Source organism: Nannobrachium achirus (genome assembly GCF_963921795.1).
Source record: "Nannobrachium achirus genome assembly, chromosome: 19".
Taxonomy (NCBI): Eukaryota; Metazoa; Chordata; class Actinopteri; order Myctophiformes; family Myctophidae; genus Nannobrachium; species Nannobrachium achirus.
The window spans coordinates 46,879,931-46,906,866 of NC_137826.1; the positions used below are offsets into that span (position 1 = coordinate 46,879,931).

Here is a 26,936-nt window from a genome sequence, read left to right on the forward strand (position 1 = left end):
CCAATCTATAAGCCCACATGGACAGGCACATGCACACAGACATCAAAATGTGTGCCCTTTTACCCATCTGTAAAAAAGTGCCCTCTCCAGACCATGAATGCAGTTTTCACTATGGTGGAAGAAATACATACAGAGTACATAACATGATATATATTCTATACCAATAAATGCAGTTATATGTAACATTGTGCGTGAAAAGCATTTTCACCTACAATGACACGACCAAAATAAGGACACCAGGTTGTTAGTGATTAACTGAGGTATTTTACTCTGAGCCACCCAATAACAATCAATTCATTTTTGTAAACATTTTTGTTTTCACGTTATAGATTCAGGACAAATGAGAATGTCATATACACATATATACAGTATATCGTTATACAGACAAGCACATGCTTTTCTATATTATCAACATTATTGAGAGTTTTGCAGTATAGATGTGATGCATCAGTGATGGAAACAAAAAACTTTATCAGAACTCCTGAACTGAACATGGAATTATAAGATATCAAATATCGCAAAAATATAAAATCCCCAAATACAAACCTGATGCCTTTAAACCAAGGGATCGTCACAACATATCAAAACAACAATACTAGTAAGATAAGGAACTTTCAATCACTGATTAATCAGATAAGAATGAAACCAATGGACCGTTACAAAATAAAGATAAGGCACAGGATAATCTCAACTAAAAAAAATATAGGTTAAATTCTAAATAGCTTTTCACTAAATAAATGGCACTGAATGTCAAATGGCTTGTGGGCATTGCTGCAGGTTGGTTCCACTGAGCTGGGTTCTACCAGTATTTATCAATTTCTTTTAAGTCATTTATAGAAATGTAATAATTTCTATAAATGCCTGTATCATATTCAAATTGAAGGGCTAAATAGTTCAACTAGCAAATCTAAATTGTCACGTTGTGAGCTTGTAAAAGGTTTTTCAAAATAGTAAAACAATTAGCAAAAATGTTAGGGATAAGGGGTAAGACAAGCTTGGGCCCTAAATGTATTCAGACTCTTGACTGTGAACAGGTTCTTTTAAACTTCAAGTTCGCTGAATTTGTCGGAGACCTCGTCAAAGTAGTCCTCGGCAAAGCGCAGCATCTGGTTGACAGCGGTGAGGAGCAGGATGTCACAGCTCTGCCTCAACTCCAGCTCCTGGCTGTAGTTCTTCACAGGAACCACACAGGACAGAGGAACACCCAGACGCTGGCTCGCCTCCTGGGCCTGCATAGCAAGCAACACAGCACAACGGATGGATGTTAGCTGCCACCCAGGTGTGGAATTCCTTGACTACCTCCCTTAAAACATGTAGCTCGCTGGCCTCCTTCAAAACTGCCCTGAAAACTCACCTTTCAGGAGGCCAGAGGCAGAGGTAGTTATCACTTCTCCCATAGACAGGCGAGAGGTGAGCACCCCCCCTTACCTTAGCCCCACCCCCCTGTTTCCCCTATTCTGTACATATAGTGTTTTTATAACTGCGATGATATTGAATGTTTTCTTTGCTTGCTATTTGTTATGTCCATGAATTGAATACCAAGGACTTCCAACGTAAACAAGGACCTATTTGGGATGTTCCTTTTAGGCAGGGTGTTTAACTGTACTTGTACTGTACAACATTTTTATTGTATTGACTATACTTGTACTATTCTCCATTTTAGTCTAATAAAATATTCAATCAATCAAAAAAAGAAAAAAGAAAAGCTTAGCTCAGTGGTTCCCAAACCGGGGACTTTTTTTTTGTCTCCTGAAGGTGCAGGTACACACGTCAAGCAGATACATGAAGTTAAGCCTCAGTGGGGGCAGTCTTGGTTTCTTATTGTTAGTCTTGTTTGTCTAGAACTCACCTTGGTCTTGACGTACTGGCTGTAATAAACCTTGGGCAGGTCCTCCGCCACAGAGGGACAGGTTTCATCCACTTTGGTCAACAGGACCAACTGAGGGATCCCTGGAGAACAGCACAAAGACAACAGAAATGCAACATCTTCACTGCATAAAATGTGCTGAACAAACAAAAATACAAAAAAACAATAAATAAATACCAGAAAGGACAGTAGACTGTGTAATTGTGATATTTAATAAACCAAGGACTTAAATAATCCATTACCTGTTAAGATAGTGAATGGTTATTCATGGCTCTAAATCACACGAAAATATTGCATCAAAAAGGCAGATATTGTGCCATTAACGGACATGAGCGATATTTTGATAAAATATTGTCAAGTTGAAGATAGCTTCTCAGACAGATAGTAATTTGGCTCCAACTGACATGGAAATATTGCTTCGCATTTGATGTGATGTACCCTAATCACAACGTGATGACATCACACCGTTGTACTTTACAATACAAACCCCAAAATCAATCCTCCAGTTCTAGGCAACACAGAAGACAGACACAGAACACAACTCCTCTAAGGTATATTAATGACATAGTTCAATATTGAAAATGGGTGGTCTTCCCCTTTAAGGTGACCGACATCCCTCCACCACTTACGCCTGGTTTATACTTCATCATACGCTGGTGTCTCTCGCTGAAAATAAGCTTATACTACCTTGTTGGAAAGTATCGAGTGCCTAACATTGCCGATGTACTTGTTGACAGACTATTTTCGACACCATCGTACGCCGACGCATGAATTGGGCCTTACAGTGATAAACTGTACAGTGATGCGTTTGAACAAACTGACCGACTAGGTTGATCTTGCTTCGAATGGCGGTCAGTTTGTCCTCTAGCTTGGAGGACATGATGGAGATCTTGGTGGCGTCGATGACGTAGGCCACACAGTGGATCCTGTCCTGAAGACCTGGACTCTTTTTATAGCCCTGGGCCTCTGGCTGCAAAGGAACTGCAGAGTTGAACTGTGCAGATTAGGGAGAGAGAGGAAAGAAGATACATTAATTTCACTCATGACTGACTGGATAATGCCTTATTGTTGTATTACTGCAACACTTTGATGTCCTTCTTATCTGTCTAATTTAATCAAAGAAAGCAAAAGCTGATTGATAAGATGACCCTCTTCAGCAGAGCAATAACCACAATTAGGCTTTTACTAAAAATTGATAAAAAGGGGTTTCAATTATAAATGTGAGAAGATTCACCTGATATCTGTCTGTAACGTGACCTCTCAAAATGCTGCTTATGTCGTCCACATTGAGCCCCGCCCCTGTGGTCTCCTCCAATCCCATGGTGTCACACAAGATGATGGGCAGAGGTTTGCCCTCCTTTCCAGCTTTAACATGGTAGGTGCGGAACTGTATAGGATGCACAATGGTCAAGGTTATTAGCTCACTCTACAAGGTTTTGCTGTTTTTCAACTCAACATATCACACATGGAATTTAGAAGCATTCACTGCTGAGGAACCAAAGGACCCAAAATGCAGAGGAAAACAGTGACCTTTGTAGTTCACTGAATCAACCAACTCCCTCCCCCACACTGATGGGAAGTCCAAGTGGGACTACCATTTCATATTCTGGGGCAGTTCACATGGATTAAAACAACAGATTTCATAAACAAGCAAAATATGTTAAATAATTATAATGTTTTGGTAGCCATACTTGTATTAAATATCTGGGATCTGAGATCGCTTTCTGGAAGGACATTATATCTGTAAAAAATATTGCTTGTTTGAAAATAGACAAAATAAAAGCTTGCAACGCGTCCGTAGTTTTGGTGAGTGACACAAATCCAAATGACTGAAATCAGTTGTGGTGACTAAGAACTTTAATCCATGAGTTCACAGCTTCTCAGTCATGTTAATGAGCAGATAAATGTATTGCCTGTCAACCAAGAACATGAGTTCACACTTGTTAGGGTTGTGGGTCAGAGTTACATAGCAGTGGGCAGAGAGGTGCACCTGGGTGGTGAGGCTGGTGCCAGCGCTTCCAGCCATGGCCTGGTTGGTGACGTGTCCTCTGAAGATGGACTTGATGGAGTTGAAGAAGCTGGACTTCCCGGCTCCCACCGGTCCAATGAGCAGAACCCTGATCTGGCTCACTGAACTGATGATGGGCTTGTAGGTCTGGATGTGGTCCAGCAGCCTTTTCCTATTCCTGTGGGGGGTCCCAACAGATTAAACATTTCAGCATGTTTCTTTGTAACCTTTCCAATGAATGTCTTGAGTCAAAGACCTAAAAAAGAAAGGTAGGAGGACAATACAACATATAGGTAAGCCGATAAGATTAGGCTATCCTGAGTGACTATAGCATGTGAAAGGGGTTTGATCTTTCACGCCATTTCCGTGGCTAGACACTGTCGTTTGTTTTTGCACCATAAACAAACACATTAGAATTGACTGGTATAGCACAATACAATACCATATAGTATAGTAAAGTATTATATGAATAAGTAGTGTACAAGTAGTGTACATTTAACCATTTATTTAAACTGACTAATCCAGACTTACTCAGAAGTCCAGTCTATGTTCCTCCACGGCTTCTCCAGGAGTGTACATTCTGTTTAGAACAAGAAGACAGTAAAAACAACTAAAACACTGGAAAAATCATGTTTACTTGTACATGTTCGTGTTTGTATTGAACTCACCTTCCACTTTATAAACCTCACATTCAGTCAGCTGCAGGTTGTTGCCGTGCATTTCTGCAGCATTGAAATTGTAATAAGTTGTATGAGGACTGCTGCCCGCTACAGCTTGGTTACCATTAACAAGAACTAAACAATTTGGTCCAAAAGAAGGACCATTGGCAGAAACCATATACACAGCATTAGCAGGAGAGATGACCGGATATTTGATAACATTTCCCCCATTAAATGTGAAAAGAAAAGCCATGGCATCATTTCCGTAATTGCCAGTTTGAGCCCAAGATACACTGGCGTATCCTCCAAAGACGTATCCAGAGTTGTTGTAGCCCACAGACAGAGTGGGCCCCTGGTTGTCACATCTCTGGTGGAACGCTGCTCCAGTGAAACCATGGACAGAAGCCTTGTATAGGAGCTTCAGAGTCATGTTTCCACCAAGCTGGGTACACAGCGCCCTCTGGTGGTCTAGGGTCAGCCTGGGGTTCATGGACATGGTGGTGGATTCTCTCTGATTGACAAAGTGAGATTAAAAGTATAAAACATCAATTAAAATACCTATGTTTTTACTGATAGCAATTCAATCTGACTGTCCTGCAATAAATGTCTCCATGGCAGTGGGAAAACAAAAAATATTATTTTATTGTAGCACAAGTTTAAAGTTTAAAATAATACAAACCTATTGATTCAAGGTTGTTTTATTTGATACTTTTTGTCTGACGAATCATTCTACATACAAAGCAAAGTAGATTATTGAGCAAAGCAAGATGATTAAACTATTTCTTTTCAGAATCCATTGCCTGCTATTTTGTTTCATTTCTTCTCATTGGGAGTATGCCATTTGATCTAAACGGTCTTTACATTCTAATATTTAGACATGCCGATAACCCACATATCATGCAACATCAAGACGTTTAAATTATTATTTATTTATGGGGCAGAACCAAAATCCCATTCCCCATCTAATCCCCCAAGTTTCGTTTTCAGCGAATTCTAGAAAACGAAACTTACGGAGGACAGAGAAATCAATACCGTGAGATATAACTGTGACAAGCTCTATATAATAGCCTATAACTCTCATGATGTCACACAATGAATATAAAAAATAACATTCTCACTCTCGCTGCGTATCCATCCAGATAGTTTCAACTTTAAAACCATTTACAAGTGAAGCATGGCATGCAATAACGTGTCTAATCATGTACGCCCATCTAATAAAATGAACACCAGAAATGGCTACAACATCAGCCAAGAAACACCACCGTTCCTTTTAAGAGGGGTCATATTTTAATAACACTCTAGGAGTTTGTGAGCTAATTACCTTTTTTCACCCCGCAGATACTTGACTTCTGGTGCAGAATCAGATTCAGTGCAGTGGTTCAGTCAACAGCAACAACACTACTACGTCTTGCAGCGAGAGTCAGCGACTCACTCACAGTCAAGAGTCAATCAGTTCAGAAGTCTTGAAGTCTCGGATTGGCTGGGCTGCAAGGGAAGTCCGTGGTTGGTCGTAACCATGGTCGTAACCTCATCTGGTTTTCTGCAGATCCTCCCTAGAGCCCGCCTACTGTATCCGGTCCCTTGCACACACACACACACACACACACACACACACACACACACACACACACACACACACACACACACACACGGGATCTGTAACCTGGCAAAGAGAGTGACTCATTCATACCTCTAGACTAGTACACTGTCAGGTTCTAATCCATAAATAATAGGCCTATAGAGCATCGCAGCGGAAGTGGTTTACTGGGGTCACTTAAAAATCGCCCATTCATTTTCCCCATAGACCTTAATTTCCAAAAATATTTAGGCTATAACAATTATGTTAAGCCTAGAACCAAGCCATCCAGGATGGATGGCTGTGAATCATGATGACCATACAACCTTTGATCCTATGTGAAAACACATTTTAATATTACATTATTTGATATAGCCTACTACATTTAGTAAATACCCTTTGTTTGGCGATTTTCTAAAGAAACAAAGAAACAAAGTTCTCATGTTCATGATTCACTGCCATCCTGGATGGCTTTGTTCGAGGCTTAACATAATTGTTATAAATATTTTTGTAAAAGTCTATGGGGAAAATGAATGGGCGATTTTTAAGTGACCCCAGTAAACCACTTCCGCTGCGATGCTCTAGTGAAGTCTAGTCTATAGGGTCAAAGAGTAAGCATATCCTGACCTTTCTAGGCCTACAGTAACAAAAAAAAAACATTTATTTTCTTACTTACCAACTTATTTTCTGCATAGTAGGCCTACTGTGTTTTGTTTGTCATTCAATGTTATGAGTTTTTTTTTTTTTTTTTTTAAGAACCCCAATTGAAACAGCCTGGAAGCTTTGTTGCTGTGTTTATCCTTTTTAGTTGATCTTGTACCGGTGAACTGTCATACCTTTTCCTATGCAAACTTTTAAATAAAGTATTCAATCAATCATCAATCAATATTTGAATGATTGCAAATAATCGGTTCAGGAAAATAAAAGACGACATGTCATACAGTGTGTTAAGATCTATTTCTCTTTTCGACGTGTACACTCATTTATTGTGGTGTGTCTAATAAAGATAATTTGATATTAGGTCTAAAAAAAGAAATTAAAAAACTAAAAACATGTAAAACGTCTGGGTATTAAAGCTCTGTATGAATTTGATGAATTATTATTATTAGTAGTAGTAGTATTACAATATAGCACCATCCCATATATCCGACCTATGCCCTTAAGTGACAGATGCAAACATGTATGAGCTGCTTACAATGTAGTTGTAACTAACTAATTGAAAACACACTTTCCAATTCTTGCAGTAGTATTTAACAGCAATACAAAAAGATGTGCATCTCACAAATTAAGGCATGAATAATGGACAGCTAAAACTGGTAAACCCTTATTTCTTTCCAATTCCGAAAATGAATGCAAAATTCCAAAATGATGAATCCTAAAATCATTTATTTATGTTGTCAAATGAAAAGAAATACTAGCTTCAAATAATCACTGATTATACACTGTAGCACCTTAATCTCCCACCCACTATATTGCAGTTTATACAATCGGTTATTGATATGTAAAGAATACATTTACGTTATTCCATTTTACTAGCACCCCATCTAGAGAGCTCTGTCACTGTCTATCAGACCGAACATGTCACAAAAAGAACATAATCTAGCCATGCATTAAAGATAAAAAACTGACACAATGTTAACATGTTCAAAACGTGATATGACAAGAAGTCTAATGTAAAAACACCACTAAAACAGTTTTGATAAGTTTTGCAACCATAAGGTACTGCAGTTATGTTTGCGTCACAGAGAGCCAAACATAAAGTCAGGTAATGTTGGTAAAAAAATATAAAGTGCAGGAAAATAATTCCAGTTGTTCAAAGTTCCAGTTGAGGTGATTTTATTGTTGTTGTTGTTGTTGTTGAAGAGTCCAGGGTGGTTCAGAAAAAAAAAAAGAGAACCGGTTTAAACCTGAGTTATATGTGGTACGCAGGTGTCGCGCAGCAGAAGTAGCAGATCTAAAACTCACAACACAAATACATCGCAGAGGTAAGAGGGAGTGAACTGGATAGGTTTACTGCCTTTTTTTATTACAAAGTACAAAATGTCTTGTACTTTGTACGTTAAAAGTCAGTAAACCTATATGAGTTTGTCCAGTGGCTCCTTCTTACTTCTGCTACCTTAGGCCTGCTCCTGTGACGCACCATCCATCCAGCCCTGCTGTCGACATTGACTGATGGTTGATGCGCGGTACGGTGGAACCCGCCTTTCTTCTAGTCACTAGACGTCGCACGTTGCAATGAGCTGTGAGCTTGTAGATTGCGCTGTGATGCGTTGTGAGAGCTTGAAGATGGGCTAATGTTGGTGCACGACACTCATGCTGAACTATGTGTAACGCAGGCTTAAGTGCGAGTGTGTGAGCGTGCTTCATCGTAATGTCTCTAAACCAGTGGGTCTCAAAGTGGTGTCCGGCGGGGACCCTCAGGGATCCCTGGGAGGGGGTTCCAAAATACCCTTACAGGTCTGTCATGCCGTGTTCACACTGCCAGCTACAGAAACACAGGCTACCATTACACCAACGGAAGCCAGCGACGTGAAGATACAAAGATACGACATCTGACGTTTGTAGCTGCTACAACGGCTACAAAGCTACAAAAAGCTGAGATGGTGTCAACCTCAGACACAAAGATACCAAGCTACAAAAATCTTTGTATCTTTTGTATCTGCCAGTGTGAAGGCAGCATAACTCTGAGAGATGCACAAATGGAACCAAACGGACTCGTATCTGTACATGTCTCAGAGTCATGGGGGGGTCCTTGAAATTAAAACAAAAGTTTTGAGAATCACTGCTCTCTAAACGACAGCGACACAGAGATCATCGTTCTGCACGTGTGTCCCCAGTGTCTCCTCCGCGGTGCCGCCCGCCACACATCAGGACCTGAAGACGTGCACGGCTCTGACCACGTACTGCCTGCAGATGGGGCACTCGTTCATGCGCTTGCCGCAGCGGCTGCAGGTGACCATGTGGCCGCACTCCAGCAGCACGCAGTCGATGGGGGAGTCCATGCAGATGCGACACAGGTTGTCCTCCAGGCGCTTGGCCGTGGCAGAGTCTGGAGACCAGAAACACACACACACACACACACACACACACACACACACACACACACACACACACACACACACACACACACACACACACACACACACACACACACACACACACACAGAGGCAAAGGGAATGGGAAAAGTGACCTTTGTGGACTATGTGGTTGAACATGACTTATATAGTTATTATTGTGACCGTAGGTCACAGTTAACTATGAAAACCGACACATCTTAGGTCACGCCTGATAATGTGGTTCCCCTCACACATCACAGGTCTATGGGTTTGCTGTGATGTCAGGGGAACCACTCTTAACAGAATGGGTTTGCCGCACTGTGATGGCAGATCATGGCACACAACGGAATCCCTTTTATGCCTATATGTGGAGTTCCCTGATGTCATCATATTAAGCCCATATCTACCAGGACTTCAGATGGGAATGCCACACTAACAGAATCCATATATGGCCACGACAGAGGGCCAAGACAGCCCATATCTGTGTGGCTGGTTCTACAGACAGGGATCTCCATGTATGGGCATAAAAGAGTATGTCAGATGTCATAGACGTCATAGGACTTTCACATAACAAATAACTGAGTAAGCATGTTTGGGCTCTCACAGCCTATCTCCATATACAGTAAATGGATCTCCATATGGGTACCAGGGGTCTCCTTTAGGGCGAGGTCGCATGTCGCTCTGAGGCGTCTTACTAGTTATTATTAATATAAAGATGTTAAAAGGCATGGGGCTTGGTTCACTTAGTTCTTGCAGGGAGAACATGTATGGGAAGAGTTTCAATGTGTTTTAATTCATGCAATACCTCCTGTCAACCAGTAGGTGTCCTACCCAACCACAAGATCAAAACGTCTCAATAGAAGAGCAGGTAGAGTAGACCATCCAGTACCATCACCAGAGTTGGTCTGTTAGTTATATTGCATTAGAATTATATTGACACTGATCGACTTACGGGGACCCGTTCCCTGGAGTTTTTGTGTCTCCCACTCCACAGTTCCATGTACTGCTATTACAACACAAACCCTTAGCAGCAGACCAAGAGTGTGACTCCATGGAGCAAGCCTGTGCATTCCCACTATATTATATTATACCACTATATTGTATATTATTTATTGCATATTATCTTAACATTCTTATATTCTAAAATCATATACTGTTAAACATTATTGTTAAACCATATTATATTACCTACTATCTTACATTATTATTTTTACTATATTTGCTGTATTTGCCTGTATCTCTTTCTCTGTCTCTCTTTTGCTCTCTCTCTTTCTGTCTCCCCGACACAGTCGAGACAGCTTTTTTTCCTGTTACCACTGTCGCAAAATTGCTTGCTCAGGGGGGTCCTCTCCTACCATGAGGTCTCTGCTCGGGTCTCTGCTCTGTAGCCTACGTAAAGTGTCTTGAGATAACTTGTTTGCTTGAATAAAATCAAACATGTACCTTCATTGGTTGGCGACGTGGTCGACACTGGAAAGACAAAGGAATAAATCATCACCCAAATGAATGAAAGAAGAAGAATTCTAACATCACACACACACAAGAATATAAATGGTTTCAAGGATTCCAATGGATAACAGATGCCAGACATACGTATATCTGTAGGTTTAGTGCCAGAAAGAAATTAACAGTCAACTTTATAGGTCTCACAGTTAAATTAACATTGTGTTGTGTAGTGTGTATGCACAGTTGCACACATGAACATGAACACGATTAGTCTCACTTTTTGCTAATAATATCAACTGAAAGGTGTAAGCCTCCATGATGTGTGCAATCAGAACAGTTTGAGAAATCTGAAGGGACCTAATAGTTAGATGCGCTAATCCAACACTCCGAGAGGGTTACTGTGTCTGTAACTAATCTTGCAACCCGCTGGACCAATCAACACCAGCATGTGTTTTATTTTTTCCCCTTTTCTCCATATGTGGTCATTGTGCCAATTCGCTATCCCCCCTTGTACTGTAGTCCCTGGTCACTGCTGACCCATACTGGTTGGTTTGTTAGGGAGAATGTAGTAGACACCCTCCCGTATGGTCAGAGTGAGATGGGAACGTGTGTGCAGAAACTTGTGTGGTACATGATTATCAGGCACATGCACACCTAGACATCAAAGGGGGCTTGAGCCCCTGCCCTTTTATCCCTCTGTTAAAAAGTGCCCTCTCCAGACCATGAATGCAAGTTTTCACTATGGTGAAAGAAATGCAACTATGCCCTCTTTCCATGCCATACTTGAAGGCAGCATTCAAGAGAATTGCCATGTCCAAACTCTCCTGAACTTGAATGCAGCTTCTTATGTTGAAAGAATTGCCCTCACTGTGTAGAAATACAGGCCGTACGCCACATCTCCAGAATTGACTTGATTATGCTTAGTTCAGTGTGGTAAGGACGGAAAATAGCCGACCTCGAAAGCAGCGCGACTCGTTGTGATGTTCGATATTTTCACCAAAAGGCCCTTTTTCAGCCCCAGCCTCTGCCTCTCTAACATTCTCTGCACGTCCCTGATGATTATTATGTATCAAACGTAGAATCGCTTTCCACACCTTGTGTCTGGAGGTCTTTGTGGTCGTTGTACAGGTGGGTGACTCTCTCCATCAGCTCCCACTTCTCACAGCAGCCCTTGAAGTTGACAAAGTTCTGGGCCAGGATCTCCTTGAGCTGGCGGACACTCAGTCCCTCAATGTCCTCCAGGCGGTTCAGGTCAGACAGGGACGCCCTGCGGCCCGGCAGCAGGCTCTCACCGTCTGAAGACTGCAGGATGGGACCATATGGAAATGTCATGTCACGGTTATTGTGGGCTCGCCTATAAGGCGAGCACACTTTAGATATTGTCATTATTTACTAGGCAGGCAGTCAGTGCAAGTATCAAAAAACTTCGGTTCCTTTCTACTCCTACATACTTAGTGAGAAAATGAAAATAAAAACATCAATGTGTTCAGTTTACAGTGGCGAAGTGTGCTATTATTTTTTACAGCAATCGGCCAAATGGTGGCGCTGTAGGAAGCCTTCGAAAGTGCGATCTTTGAACAGGTATAGCTCATGCTGTGTTATACATACAGCCATGAAACCTGTATACACTTATGCGTCTCCTCATGCCGAACAACTTTTACCCTCTAACTTTTGACCTCTGACCTTTAGGTCTCCCACAATTCGGAATTATATGAAAAACAGTAAGAATCTATCTCCTCCTGGGATTTTCGCGTCAAGTGCACAAAACTTTTTTCACATGAACTTTGGACCAATACCTATACAGTCTATGTGGTGAGAAGTTTGTACGTTAAACCATTAATTTTTAATAATTCAATTCATATTGCGGTTTTATGCAAATTATTATTCTGCCTCTAAATCAAACATGCAAAGTGTTACTTTCATGGCATTTGGCAAACATGTAGAGGGTTAGTCCAAATATCACTGAAACCAATCTTATTCCAATTGGCCAAAGGCGGGCGCTATACGAAGCGTTTGAAAATTCAAACTTCAAACGGGCTTAAGTCTTGACTCGTTTCGTTTGAAGACATGCAACTTGTTACACGCGTGCTTTGACTCAAGCGGAAGACATCTGTGTTGTTGTTAAGTAAGCTCCGCCCTTAGATTTTCCGCCAATTTGAGCAGTTTGTAAAACGCGTAAACCCGCTTTTATTCTGAAATTTTCACGTCACGTGCACAAAACTTTTTTTACGTGAACTTTGGACCGATATCTAAAGATCTGTCAGATCGGATTTCTTTAAAATTGAAACATGCTTTTTTAAATAATTCAATGAATATTGCATTTTTATGCAAATTATTCTTCTGCCTCTAAATCATACATACAACGTAGCATGTTCATGGCATTTGGCAAAGATGTAGAGTGTTATTCCAAATATCACTAAAACCAATCATACCCCAATTGGCCAAAGGGGGGCGCTATATCATTTTGAGCAGTTTGTGAAACGCTTAAAACCGTTTTTATTCTAGGATTTCTTTTTAGCAATTTGCATGAAACATTCTACACGCAATCTAAGGACCTTTATCTAACATGCCTATGAAGTGCATACAATAAAATAATAAAATAATAATAATAAATATAGCTGCAAGCAGCGATAAAGTGGCCAAAGCCAAAAACACCTCAAATCATGAACACAGCCTGGGATGTGCGTGAAATCTTCAAAGCACATTCCCAATAGGTCAAGGAACAGATACCACCCTTCTATCATTGGCCTGTTATAGCGCCACCAGCGGGTCAACTTTTGCATAACATTTTTGGAAAAAATGGACCAATCTTTGACGTCAGTAACGTCAAAGAGAGCACTGCCTGCGATCTTGACATTTTGTACTTTTATAGCCATTGTTTTCCGGCTAGAAGCGAGCCCACAATTGTTTCGAAGGAACAATATTTTTCTAGTTGTATTTGTGACCAAAACAATTTGCGGCTTACGATATTATTGCAATAATCAGAATATCCCCAACATCCATTATCCTGGGGCGGAACATTTGCCAAAGAATAGTGAGCTTGTAGATCGGCTTAATATAATAAAAACTATGCCTAAACCCAAGCTTAAACCTAACCTCACAAACACTATGTCTAAACCTAACATTAAACTCACAGAAACTATGCCTACGCCTAACCTCAAACGTCGACCTGGAAGAAACAGTCCGGTCACTGGTCATAATAATAATAATAAATATAGCTGCAAGCAGCGATAAAGTGGCCAAGGCAGAAAAAGCAGGAAAGCAAAAAAGCATCAAGGGAAAGCAAAGAAGAAATCAAAGAAAAACTAGAAGCAGTGTTCTTCCGAGCAGGTCTCCGGCAGGTCAGGTGTTTTTTTTTTTTTTTTTTTGCCTCGTGGTGACTCTATAATAGGCCAAAGTGAAAAGGGTACCACGTGTTCTTGGGCCTTTCACAGCAATCGGACGCTGCATGCGGGATTTGAGGCATTTTGTGCCAAAAATGTGTTTTGCAAAAATTTACCCGCTGGTGGTGCTATAACAGGCCAATGTGGGTGGCATCTGTTCCTTGGTCTAGTGGGAATGTGTGTGCAAAATCTCACACACATAGCAAGCAACGTTTGAGACATTTTGTTCAAAAAAGAGCAACCCTGCTTCAATGTTAGCCAATTAGATAGAATATGATATCTGACAAATCCGTCATGATTACATCACTGTAGAGATACTGTGTACTGATTTGTGTGATTTTCGGATGTAATCTGAAGGAGTAATATCGAAGAATATGTTTTAAGTCGGCCTTCTGGTGGCGCTATAAATGGCAGATGTGAAAAATGCAGGACACAGGTTTTTCCTTGGCCTCTGGGAAGTGTGCATACAAAGTTTTACACTAATCGGTGGTTATAGGTAAAAGCACAAATTGGCCTCTAGTCTACACAACATGTATGCAAAAGACTGTAGGCCTATATGCAACAGACATAAAAGAAAACTGTGATACTATGCACCTAGACAGTTTGATGATGTACATAGTAAGCCTTGCTGAGCTATGAAGACCATATGAATCGGCCGAGCCATGAATCTCATAGGGCAGGAGCATATCTCCTGTTTCTGTAGCGTATGGCAGCTTGATGTACAAGTACACCCCCTGGACATGACGCTAGTATGTCGCAGGGACTTACCCCCAATACAACCCTTGATGCTGAGTTTCAAGCAGGGAGGCACTGGGTCCCGTGTTTTAGAATTTTTGGTATGACACATCCCAGGTTTGAACCCGGATCTTCCAGTCTCAGGGCAGACACTGAAACCACTAGGCTACTGAGCTGGTACATGATATCATTGCAATCCTTGGAAATCACAACATAGGTGTAGACATGACAGTTTGTATTATAATGCTTGTTTCAGGATTTATGATGCAAAATACATTATTTAGTAATGGCGGATATTAAAATACGCATCAAGGGGGGTTGGGGGACATTTTTAGGAAGGCTCCATATCAGACATTGTTCAAGGAACCAAACTGTAAAGTCTACCAAATGTCATGGTTTTATGCTTATATAGACCCCAGGCGGGATTCAATCCAACGACCTTCTGCATGAAAGGCATTTGCCCTGACCACTACACTAAGCAGACACAGGTTCTATTTACTATGTTTGTTTAAAAAAAAAAGTTCTATATAGGCTGAGTGCCTTGATTTTATTGATTTCTTTTTTTTATATTTTGGAGGCTTGGGGTGAAATCAATCTGAGTAAATGGAATTTCTGACATTTTCGAGTGATCATATTTTCTTTCACTCAGAACAGAAAAATAGCGGCCGGTAGAGAAGGGCTCATTTTAAACATGAACGTGATCTGGAGCTAGATCAGACGTGTCAACATTAAAGAGTTTCACATACACACATGCCATGGGCATCCAGGATGTTAACATCAACTCAGCCCGACGTGGGGTTTGAACTCATAACCTTCCATATATCAGGCACAGGCACTGACCACTACACTACGGCAGTCACACATAATGGACCTGTCATTTAAAAAAATAAATAAATAAAAAGTTTCATGTAATGTACTTGATGCCTTCTTTCAAAATGATATAGCGCCCCCCTTTGGCCAATTGGGGTAAGATTTGTTTCAGTGATATTTGGACTAACCCTCTACAGTAGTTCATCATGAAAATTTTACTTTGCATGTATGTTTTAGAGGCAGAAGAATAATTTGCATAATACTTGCAATATTCATTGAATTATTAAAAAAGCATGTTTCAATTTTAAAAAAATCCGATCTGACAGATCTTTAGATATTGGTCCAAAGTTCATGTAAAAAAAATTTCGACCACGTGACGCGAAAGTTCCGGAATAAAAGCGGGTTTAAGTGTTTTACAAACTGCTCAAAATGGCGGAAAATCTAAGGGCGGAGCTTACTTAACAAATACACAGATGTCTTCCGCTTGAGTCAAGGCACGCGTGTAAGCAAGTTGCATGTCTTCAAACGAAACGAGGCATGACTTATGCCCCTTTAAAGTTTGAGTTTTCAAACGCTTCGTATAGCGCCCCCCTTTGGCCAATTGGAGTAAGATTGCTTTCAGTGATATTTGGACTAACCCTCTACATATTTGCCAAATGCCATGAACGTGTCACTTTGCATGTATGATTTAGAGGCAGAAGAATAATTTGCATAAAACTGCAACATTGAGTGAATTATTAAAAAATAATGTTTCGCTTTAAAGAAAATCCATCTAACTTCTCAGACCGTATTGGTCCAAAGTTCATGTAAAAAAAGTTTCGCGCACGTTACGCGAAAATAAGTTGGCATTTTTCAAAGGCTTCCTACAGCGCCACCCTTTGGCCGATTGTTGCGAGCTTCGCGTTTTAGCCGTTTGGCATAGTCCTCTGCCATACTGCCGAGTTTCGTAAAAAGCGACTGCACGGTCTAGCCGCTAGAGAAAAAGTGGCGGAAGAATAATAATAATGAGAAAGTCCAATATCAACTAGAAAAATATTGTTCCTTCGAAACAATTGTGGGCTCGCTTCAAGCCAGAAAACAATGGCTATAAAAGCACAAAATGTCAAGATCGCAGGCAGTGCTCTCTTTGACGTTACTGACGTCAAAGATTGGTCCATTTTGTTCCAAAAATGTGTTATGCAAAAGTTGACCCGCTGGTGGCGCTATAACAGGCCAATGTGAGAAGGTTGGTATCTGTTCCTTGACCTATTGGGAATGTGCTTGCAAGATTTCATGCACATCCCAGGCTGTGTTCATGATTTGAGGTGTTTTTGGCTTTGGACACTTTATCGCTGCTTGCAGCTATATTTATTATTATTATTTTATATTTTTTTTGTGTGCACTTCATAGGCATGTTAGATAAAGGTCCTTAGATTGCGTGTAGAATGTTTCATGCAAATTGCAAAAAAATCCTAGAATAAAAACGGGTTTAAGCGTTTTACAAACTGCTCAAAATTATATAGCGCCCCCCTTTGGCCATTTGGGGTAAGATTGGTTTCAGTGATATTTGAACTAACCCTCTACACTATTTTGTCATGAAAATGTGACTTTGCATGTATGTTTTAGAGGCAGAAGAATAATTTGCATAAAAATGCAATATTGTTTGAATTATTTAAAAAAGCATGTTTCAATGTTAAAGAAATCCGATATGACAGATCTTTAGATATCGGTCCAAAGTTCACGTAAAAAAAGTTTTGTGCACGTGACGCGAAAATTCCAGAATAAAAGCGGGTTTACGCGTTTTACAAACTGCTCAAAATGGCGGAAAATCGAAGGGCGGAGCTTACTTAACAACGACACAGATGTCTTCCGCTTGAGTCAAAGCACGCGTGTAACAAGTTGCATGTCTTCAAACGAAACGAGTCATGACTTATGCCCGTTTGAAGTTTGAATATTCAGACGCTTCGTATAGCGCCCCCCTTTGGCCGATTGGAATAAAATTGGTTTCAGTGATACTTTGATTAACCCTCCACATCTTTGCCAAATGCCATGAACGTGTAACTTTGCATGTATGATTTAGAGGCCGAAGAATAATTTGCATAAAACCGCAATATATATTGAATTATTAAAAAATCATTATTTAACGTACAAACTTCTCACCACATAGCCTGTGTAGATATAGGTTCAAAGTTCATGTGAAAAAAGTTTTGTGCACTTGACGCGAAAATCCCAGGAGGAGATAGATTTTTACTGTTTTTCATATAATTCCGAATTGTGGGAGACCTAAAGGTCAGAGGTCAGAAGTTAGAGGGTAAAAGTTGTTCGGCATGAGGAGACGCATACGTGTATACAGGTTTCATGGCTGGACCTCAAACACAGCATGAGCTATACCTGTTCAAAGTTTGCACTTTCGAAGGCTTCCTACAGCGCCACCATTTGGCCGATTGCTGTACAAAATAATAGCACACTTCGCCACTGTAAGCTGAACACATTGATGTTTTTATTTTCATTTTCTCACTAAGTATGTAGGAGTAGAAAGGAACCGAAGTTTTGAGGAGAACTTGATATAGTATGCCTGCCTGATAGATAAATAACTAGAAAAATATTGTTCCTTCGAAACAATTGTGGGCTCGCTTCAAGCCGGAAAACAATGGCTATAAAAGCACAAAATGTCAAGATCGCAGGCAGTGCTCTCTTTGACGTTACTGACGTCAAAGATTGGTCCATTTTGTTCCAAAAATGTGTTGTGCAAAAGTTGACCCGCTGGTGGCGCTATAACAGGCCAATGTGAGAAGGTTGGTATCTGTTCCTTGACCTATTGGGAATGTGCTTGCAAGATTTCACGCACATCCCAGGCTGTGTTCATGATTTGAGGTGTTTTTGGCTTTGGACACGTTATCGCTGCTTGCAGCTATATTTATTATTATTATTTTATAATTTTTTTGTGTGCACTTCATAGGCATGTTAGATAAAGGTCCTTAGATTGCGTGTAGAATGTTTCATGCAAATTACAAAAAAAATCCTAGAATAAAAACGGGTTTAAGCGTTTTACAAACTGCTCAAAATTATATAGCGCCCCCCTTTGGCCATTTGGGGTAAGATTGGTTTCAGTGATATTTGAACTAACCCTCTACACTATTTTGTCATGAAAATGTGACTTTGCATGTATGTTTTAGAGGCAGAAGAATCATTTGCATAAAAATGCAATATTGTTTGAATTATTTAAAAAAGCATGTTTCAATGTTAAAGAAATCCGATCTGACAGATCTTTAGATATCGGTCCAAAGTTCACGTAAAAAAAGTTTTGTGCACGTGACGCGAAAGTTCCAGAATAAAAGCGGGTTTACGCGTTTTACAAACTGCTCAAAATGGCGGAAAATTGAAGGGCGGAGCTTACTTAACAACGACACAGATGTCTTCCGCTTGAGTCAAAGCACGCGTGTAACAAGTTGCATGTCTTCAAACAAAACGAGTCATGACTTATGCCCGTTTGAAGTTTGAATTTTCAGACGCTTCGTATGGCGCCCCCCTTTGGCCGATTGGAATAAAATTGGTTTCAGTGATACTTTGACTAACCCTCCACATCTTTGCCAAATGCCATGAACGTGTAACTTTGCATGTATGATTTAAAGGCCGAAGAATAATTTGCATAAAACCGCAATATAAATTGAATTATTAAAAAATCATTATTTAACGTACAAACTTCTCACCACATAGCCTGTGTAGATATAGGTTCAAAGTTCATGTGAAAAAAGTTTTGTGCGCTTAACTCAAAAATCCCAGGAGGAGATAGATTTTTACTGTTTTTCATATAATTCCGAATTGTGGGAGACCTAAAGGTCAGAGGTCAAAAGTTAGAGGGTAAAAGTTGTTCGGCATGAGGAGACGCATAAGTGTATACAGGTTTCATGGCTGTATGTATAACACAGCATGAGCTATACCTGTTCAAAGTTCGCACTTTCGAAGGCTTCCTACAGCGCCACCATTTGGCCGATTGCTGTAAAAAGTAATAGCACACGTCGCCACTGTAAGCTGAACACATTGATGTTTTTATTTTCATTTTCTCACTAAGTATGTAGGAGTAGAAAGGAACCGAAAATCCCGTCTACTTACTAGATAAATAAATAAATAAATAATGACAATATCTAAAGTGTGCTCGCCAGGTACTGGCGAGCCCACAATGACAATATCTAAAGTGTGCTCGCCTTATAGGCGAGCCCACAATGAGTGGCCTTTTGCCACTTCGTGGCCTTGGCCACTAATAATAATAAAAACAATTACCTTCTCATCGTCCTCATCTTCCTCATCGTCATCGTCATCATCATCCTCGTCTTCGCCCTCTTCCTCCTCTTCCTCGGAGGCGTTCTGAGAGGTGTGCTGCTGGACTGGGGGCTCCAGGCCCGCTTCATAGGGCTGTCAGCATCAAGGAGAGTTGACAAGTCATTGTCCATTAACAATGGCCTTTATGCTTTGCAAACAAAAATTCCACAAGGCAAGATACTGTGAGTCAATTAACTAAATAGTAAATACACAAATAAATTACTGACCCAAAATATGTCCTATGGCACAATCCGTTTATACGATTTTCAATAGTGGGAAAAGTCAATCTACAACACAACACATTGCAACCTTTTGTGAGCATGTAGATCTGCTATTTTTGAAAATGTACAAAAACCTTTCCCAACATGGAAACGATTACGATTATAAGATGGAAATCTTGATTAATTGCGATAGGGGCGATGATGATGATGATGATGATGATAACAATAACCGTGACAGCCTGACAGGCCTACCAGCAGGTCGGCGTGTTCGGACGCGGGGGAGTCGGGGCTGGCGGGGCCCTCGGCCAGGGGGAGGAGGAGCTCAGGGGAGTAGGTGGGGCCGTTGCTCTGATGGGGGAGGAGCTCTGGGGAAGAGGCGGGGCCGTTGCTCTAGGGGTGGGCGATATGGAAGAATACAATATCACGATATTCTTCCAAGCGGTATCATGATTCTTTTTCATGTTGTTTTTAATGGTTACTTATCAAGTTACAACAACCACCTACAAGGTGACAAAAACTAAAAGAAAAAGGAGTAACAGACCATTTAGACCAGTGGTTGTCAAAGTGGGGTCCAGGGGCTCTCTGGGTTCCTTTTGGGAGGTCTAAATTGACCCACAAGGGTCCATTTGGTTTCATTTGTATACTATCAGAGTTAAGGGAAGACTGTGACATTTTAAAGTTTGAGAACTACTGATTTAGACCAAAATGCAGGTTTAAATGGATTCTGCAATGAATCTCTGTATTAACAATTCAACAGGATTTTTTATGAGGCTCCCTCATTGTATCACAATACGATATCTCTGAAAAGGTGTATCATGGAGACATTGGGTGCGTTCGGAAATGCACACTCAACACACTGGTGTGCCATGTTGTCGTTCGTTTATTCTGTGCATTTGGTGCCGTGTCGTTTGAAAAACGAGTGTGCTGCGGCCCCGGTGTGCTGAGTGCACGCACTGAACGGCCCTACTCAGAAGTTGGGGTTTGACAGTGTGGTGCGTCAGTGCGGTCCGTGTTTTGATTGGTTGATTTTCATGGGAGTGTCTCGAGCGCTTCTCAGCTCACAATGGCGTAGGAAATGATAACAAAATGCACAATCTGTGGCTTGATTGGTTCTTTGGGCTTTATTGTTACACACGCATCAGCGTGTAAACTAACAGCAGGAAGGCCAATGTTATGAATTAAATTAACTTTCAACAGCAACGTTACGTTAGCAACTGCTGCTTTTCAGAACGTTTCCTTCAGAGTTCAGCCTGAAAAAGCGCACGTCTGCCCCTTAACTGGTCGTTCGTAAACAAGCCACACTGAATGCACTCTACACTGCAATCACTAAACTGAGCACACACCCGGCCGGTGCCATTTCCGAACGCACCCATTGTATCCACGACTTTCCAACGCCCCATAGTGCATTGCGCAGACGCTGTACTGAGCTTCCGGCGCCACAGCCGAGTGTGATTTACAAGCTCACAACGGTTGCATCTGCGACGCGACGTGAGCTTGTATGTCTGCTGTTAAACCGGAAGTGTGGTCCAAACAGGTCCAAATAATCTCCAGTAAACTCCCGCGGAAACAGGTGGATAGTCTCAATGATATTTATCACCATATCGCCCGCCCCTACATTGCTCTGATGAGGGCCTGTCTCCACGGTGCTGCCACCGCCGCTGCTGCTGCTGGGGAGGTTCTGGTCCAGCACCAGCTCCACCAGTTCCTCCTTCTCGCGACACATCTGGGTGGGGACCTCGTGGAGGTGGAGGTAGTCGCGCAGCTCACGCACCTTTTTGTGTGAGTGGATTGAGGTGGTTGGTGGGGGTTGAAGAAGAGGAAAAGTAAATCGTTGTCAGATATCAATGCACTTGTATTACGTATTAAGTCAATTGCAATTTCCAGTAACGTCCGTTTTCAAACACATCAACATTTGTGAATAATAAAATAAATAAATAAATGATTCACAGCAGTGCAATGCGTTGTGAGCTTGGATATAGGCTATTTTCAGTGCTCAAGATTCGAGCCATTACTGGAGAATGAGATGCAATTCATTCAACATAAAATGCTACTTTCAAGTTCAGGAGAGTTTGGAAAAGGCGATTCACTTGAATACTGCATTTATAGAAAGGTGGCATTTGCTACATCCATGGTCTACTCTGGAGAGAGCACTTTTACAGATTGGTAAAAGGGCTCAAGCCCCCTTTGATGTCCACTGTATGTGTGCATGTGTCCTGCTGAACACATCTAATAGACTGTGAACACATAAAGAAGCAGGACAGGTGACCTCACCTTCAGCCTCATCAGCTGGGCGCGGTCGAAGAAGGTGCCGCGGAAACGTTGGCAGGTGTGACACAGTGGTGGACGCAGAGGCTCCGGCTGCACCCAGCAGCGCCCACAGAAGTTCTTCTTGCAGTCCACACACACATGCTGCACAAAGGAGACACACAGGTCAGACCTGAGGCCGATTCTAGTACAAATGCATTATAAATCATAATTTCTCAAACTTTTTCATGCCAAGGACCTGATGAAGGTCGTTTAGACCGAAACGTTGTAATAACATCGCATGAATGGACCTGGGACGTATCCTCAGTGATGTAGCCCAAGGTCACAGGGGTTTCGGGTCTCGCAACATCATACCCCTCGCTCAGGTGAACCAGCTGGGGTGATCAAGTCCCGACTTTACGTCCCAGTAGCAACCCACGATCAGTCCCATTAGGGAAAGACAGGGCCACACTCCACTGCTCCGGAACTACTCTGCCGAGAACGGAAGGGGCAATCTGGCGCGTGGAAGGACCAGGCTCTGTGGATTGACTCCAGGCCGGGCTCCTCCTACGTCTCACCAGGTCCACTCCTGCTCTCACCAGGTCCAGGACCTGTGCGTTGCACCAGACTCCCAAGAACAAAACATTGAATTCAGGATCAGTGGGTTCCTGATTGGCCCTTCTAAAGGCCTCACCGTGGGTTTATTGGGCCTCTTCCTCATGGAAGACACAGGCCTTGGGCACCAACTACTCCTATGATTGAGTGGAGACAGTGTGCGGGACTTCCATTTTTCTTTTTCATTTTTAATGCCAAGGACCCCCAAACAGACTAAAGATGATACCGTGAACTCTCTAGGAACGTCAAATCGTGAGCAGCAGTCAGCTATAATCAGTGTTGTGTAAAGTTTGAAACTTAAATCCACTACTCTCTCACCTTCCTTGCTGTGGTGTCAAAATGGCCTCCGCATGCCTTACACAGATGTGTGGGTGAGGTGGTCTCGGAGGGGCTGATGCCCAGATGGGTGCAGGCCTGGCGCCATGAGCTGCCGTTTTCTTCCACTGTGACGGTGGGCTTCACACCGAACCAGCTACAGGAGGACCTTCACATACTCCTGTCTGCACATGCACACACGCACACGCACGCACGCACGCGCACGCACGCGCACGCACACACGCACACACACACACACACACACACACACACACACACACACACACACACACAAAATCAGTAGTAGAAATGCATGGAGTAGCAGCATCATTTCCCAATAGGAGATGTTATCCAATTTATTTTATATTACATCGTATTTTATCCATTGAGAAACTAATGAAAAATGATAATAAATGATAGATCATCATCTCTTTTTTTCCCATCATTTCAAAATGTTGCATCACGACTGATGCAATTGTCCTGCACCACCATCATTGCGACCTTAGGTCGCACTTACTACAGAAAGCTCCACCAGGTGTCCGTGCGTCAGTCAGTCAGTCCGTCCGTCACACGTCACACTTTTGCCCTGCTCATATCTCCGCAACCGTTGCCCCGATCCATGCCAGATTTTGCACACACACTCCTTACCTGCCAAACTACAACCTCCAAGGACCCCCGGAGCTCCAGGGACCCCCAGCTCCCTCGGGGACCCCCAAGTGTAAAAAATGAGCACATGTGCAAAAATTACCAAATGACCACCCCAACGGGGCTGCTCACGGGGAATTCCTGGGGACCACCCACTCCTGGTGCTCCAGAACGGATGCAAAAGTGGTGACGCCCCCAGTGGAGGACCCCCTCCACTGCAGCTCACATAAAATGCCGTAACTCGGCCTAGGAGCGTCCGGGAGAGCCGGGGCCGGTACCTATTCGTCCGCCAAGGCAACGCGGAGACCCCACCCCTCATTTCTCACATGGCCCTCTTCTAGCGCCACCTTCAGGCCGATTTTTACAACACATTTTTGCCCACTACTCCTACAGTTTTGGCCCTAAAATCACGCAAATTGCTACACAATATGTCTACACTCATCCCATCAACATGAATCTGTCCCATATAGCGCCACCTTCAGGCCGATTTTTAAAAACACATTTTTGGACACTGCTCCTACAGATGTTGCCCTAAAATCACGAAAATCACTACACAGTATGTCTACACTCATGTCATCAACATGGCTCAGGCAGATTTTGGAAAAACACATTTTTGCCCTATTTGTGGAGATAAGTGACCTACGGTTAGGGAGTCTTACTGGTTATCATACGTACACCCACGTGTCGTGTGTGTGTGTGCGTGTGTGTGTGTGTGTGTGTGTGTGTGTGTGTGTGTGTGTGTGTGTGTGTGTGTGTGTGTGTGTGTGTGTGTGTGTGTGTGTGTGTGTGTGTGTGCGCGCGCGCTGTGATGGTGGCACGGCAGTGGCTGGGGGCCTGGGGGTTTGTTTGAGGAGGGGACCCACACACTGTCACATCATGATGGCAGGGAGCCGGGGAGGAGCTCACGGCTCCTGGCGACGCCCCTGCTTCCCTGCCTGGAAGGATGCTGATGAAACAATGTGGAGGCTGCGTGGCTGTGGATGGATGGATGGATGGGTGACGACGGTTGATCATCATCCAGCATCAGCACCATCACATCTGACTCTACTCTCTCTCTCTCTGGTCGCTAGTGGATCGTCTGGCCTATTTTGTGCCATCCACCCCCGACCGAATGACAAGACAGACATTTTTAAAAAGACCCGGTCGTTTGGTGTGTGTCTGTCTGTCAGTCAGTCAGGCGGCGGTGATGCTACAGCCTCCTCCGACCTTACCTGTCTAACCAAGAGCGTTGCCGTTCCCCGACAGACCCCTGGTCCTTGTTAAATCCATCCCAGGTCAACAGTCTTCTATTCGCGGGACAGACGCGAGCAGGCAGGATTTTTCCAGCGGTTCTTCTTCTCTCTGTGTCTCTGCGGTGCCTGCTGGGCCATGAATCCACAGCTGCTACAAGACACTATTTTTTTTCTTAAAACAAGCCGTAGTACCCACGTCGGTGACCTATCGAAAAGCGTGACTGATGATGACTCCAGAAGATCGCTGTTTTTGCCATTTCGTGCAGAGTTGATGTGGGTAGCAAACTAGCAATGATGCGCTTATGAATTATGATCTATGGCCATTGTGGAAGATGAAGCCCAACGTTTAGACTATTTAAAAACAAATCTTGTTGTCTTTAGTTTCCTGACCCTACCTGAAAAAACATGTGTCATTTTCTCCACAATTGTGTCAACGCAATGAGTGACCAGCAGTCTGTAACCTCAATAACCTCAAAACAACAAATCAAGCATTTCCTCAGCTGCCGTGGCGTGTTCACACGTTAATTTTACACTAGTAAAAGCTCGAAACAGTGACCTCTATCGTCGCCAAATTCAATAGTTCACCATTGGCGATGTAGCACATCAATGCAGCGAATGGTCTATTGCGCCTGCGCTCAAGTACAACTTGCCATTGGCGTGTGAATGACACAATTCTACTAACCTCGCCTACCAGGCTTACAATTCTACAACACTCGCACGCACGCGCGCGCGCGCGCACACACACACACACACACACACACACACACACACACACACACACACACACACACACACACACACATCAAGAGAACAAGACATTGAGTCATGACATGAACAGAATAAGAGAGAAGTGGGCCTAAATTAAAATTAGGCCTATCTGTAAGATTCTCATCAGACCATTTTAATGTAGGCCCACTTCTTCCTCATTCCCTTCATTGAGACCTCATTCCTGAAAATAACAAAATCAAACAAATACATTTATTTTTTGGGTATTGTATATTGTAGAGAGAAACTCATGAGGGGAAGTTTTAGGAGAAGTTAGTTTCGGGAGAGTTGTGGTTGTTAGTTATTTGAAGAGGATATTTGGTTAAATAATTTCTTCTCCATTTCCGTTTAGCTCTCTGGCATATTGACCCTTATCATCCTTTTCCACTGCTTTTCCAATACAGTGGTTCTCAAAGTGGGGCCTGCGGACTCCCAGGGGGTCCTTGAGGGAGGGTCCCCAGTTAAATGATTGATAGTTAGGAAACAAATGATCTGCAACTCTGACAGTGCATAAATGGAACAAAACAAGTCCCAGTTTACAGTTTACAGTTTAGGCATTTAGCAGGACTTTTTTGTGTTATCCTTTTAGTTATACTGTGTTATACTTTAATATCTTACCATGCCACTTGCATTTCTGTCACTTTAGAAATGTGCAGATACCCCACGGCACGTTGGTTTGTTTACTAGTGAGAAAACAATGTTGCACATTAAGCTGATCATCGGCATGGGGATCGGGCCCCCCTAAATCATTTGTCCGACCCCCAGTTTGGGAAACATTCCCCATACAACAGCTATCATGGAAATTAACGGGTTCTGCATTCGTATAGTCCAAAAGAGACATTAGCCTCATTAAATGTTTGCAATTGTTATTGAATGCTCAACATGACACATTTCTATCTCTGTAACATTTAGTTACTCCCATCAGTCAGTCTAGGAGTAGATACAAAATAATAAATTTCAATTTCACAACTAGTATTATTTTAATGCATTTTACATTTTGTGCTTTACAAACTGCTCATCTACTCTGATAATAATAATTAAAAAAAAAACACTTTAAAA

General features: G+C 42.2%; 2 protein-coding genes across 2 annotated transcripts; both read right to left on the reverse strand.

Moving 5' to 3' along the window:
• Positions 1-276: 276 nt before the first annotated feature.
• Positions 277-5,960, reverse strand: LOC308304357 (interferon-induced protein 44-like). The gene is made up of 8 exons (XM_080748948.1): positions 5,856-5,960; positions 4,544-5,045; positions 4,407-4,455; positions 3,858-4,053; positions 3,102-3,254; positions 2,690-2,861; positions 1,850-1,950; positions 277-1,229 (listed from the first exon to the last, which is right to left on the reverse strand). The coding sequence occupies exons 2-8, from the start codon at positions 5,028-5,030 to the stop codon at positions 1,041-1,043; spliced, it is 1,347 nt and encodes a 448-aa protein (XP_080605074.1). The 5' UTR covers positions 5,031-5,045; positions 5,856-5,960; the 3' UTR covers positions 277-1,040.
• Positions 5,961-7,830: 1,870 nt separating this feature from the next.
• LOC308304875 (E3 ubiquitin-protein ligase rififylin-like) lies at positions 7,831-26,509 on the reverse strand (the record flags this gene model as incomplete). The annotated part of the gene is made up of 8 exons (XM_080749503.1): positions 7,831-9,159; positions 10,611-10,637; positions 11,708-11,915; positions 19,802-19,933; positions 21,677-21,832; positions 22,333-22,470; positions 23,239-23,392; positions 26,496-26,509. 8 exons carry the CDS (start codon positions 26,507-26,509, stop codon positions 8,978-8,980), a joined length of 1,011 nt encoding a protein of 336 aa, XP_080605629.1. The 3' UTR covers positions 7,831-8,977.
• Between the last annotated feature and the right edge of the window lie 427 nt (positions 26,510-26,936).

What these genes read in the sequence shown, in the direction of transcription:
- LOC308304357 (XM_080748948.1), bottom strand. Translation starts at nt 5,030, where the DNA reads ATGTCCATGAACCCCAGGCTGACCCTAGACCACCAGAGGGCGCTGTGT. An exon ending in TGAGGTTTATAAAGTGGAAG is followed by an intron (nt 4,456 to 4,543) that starts GTGAGTTCAATA and finishes TGTTCTAAACAG; the next exon opens with AATGTACACTCCTGGAGAAG. An exon ending in GCCAGTACGTCAAGACCAAG is followed by an intron (nt 1,230 to 1,849) that starts GTGAGTTCTAGA and finishes CTTGCTATGCAG; the next exon opens with GCCCAGGAGGCGAGCCAGCG.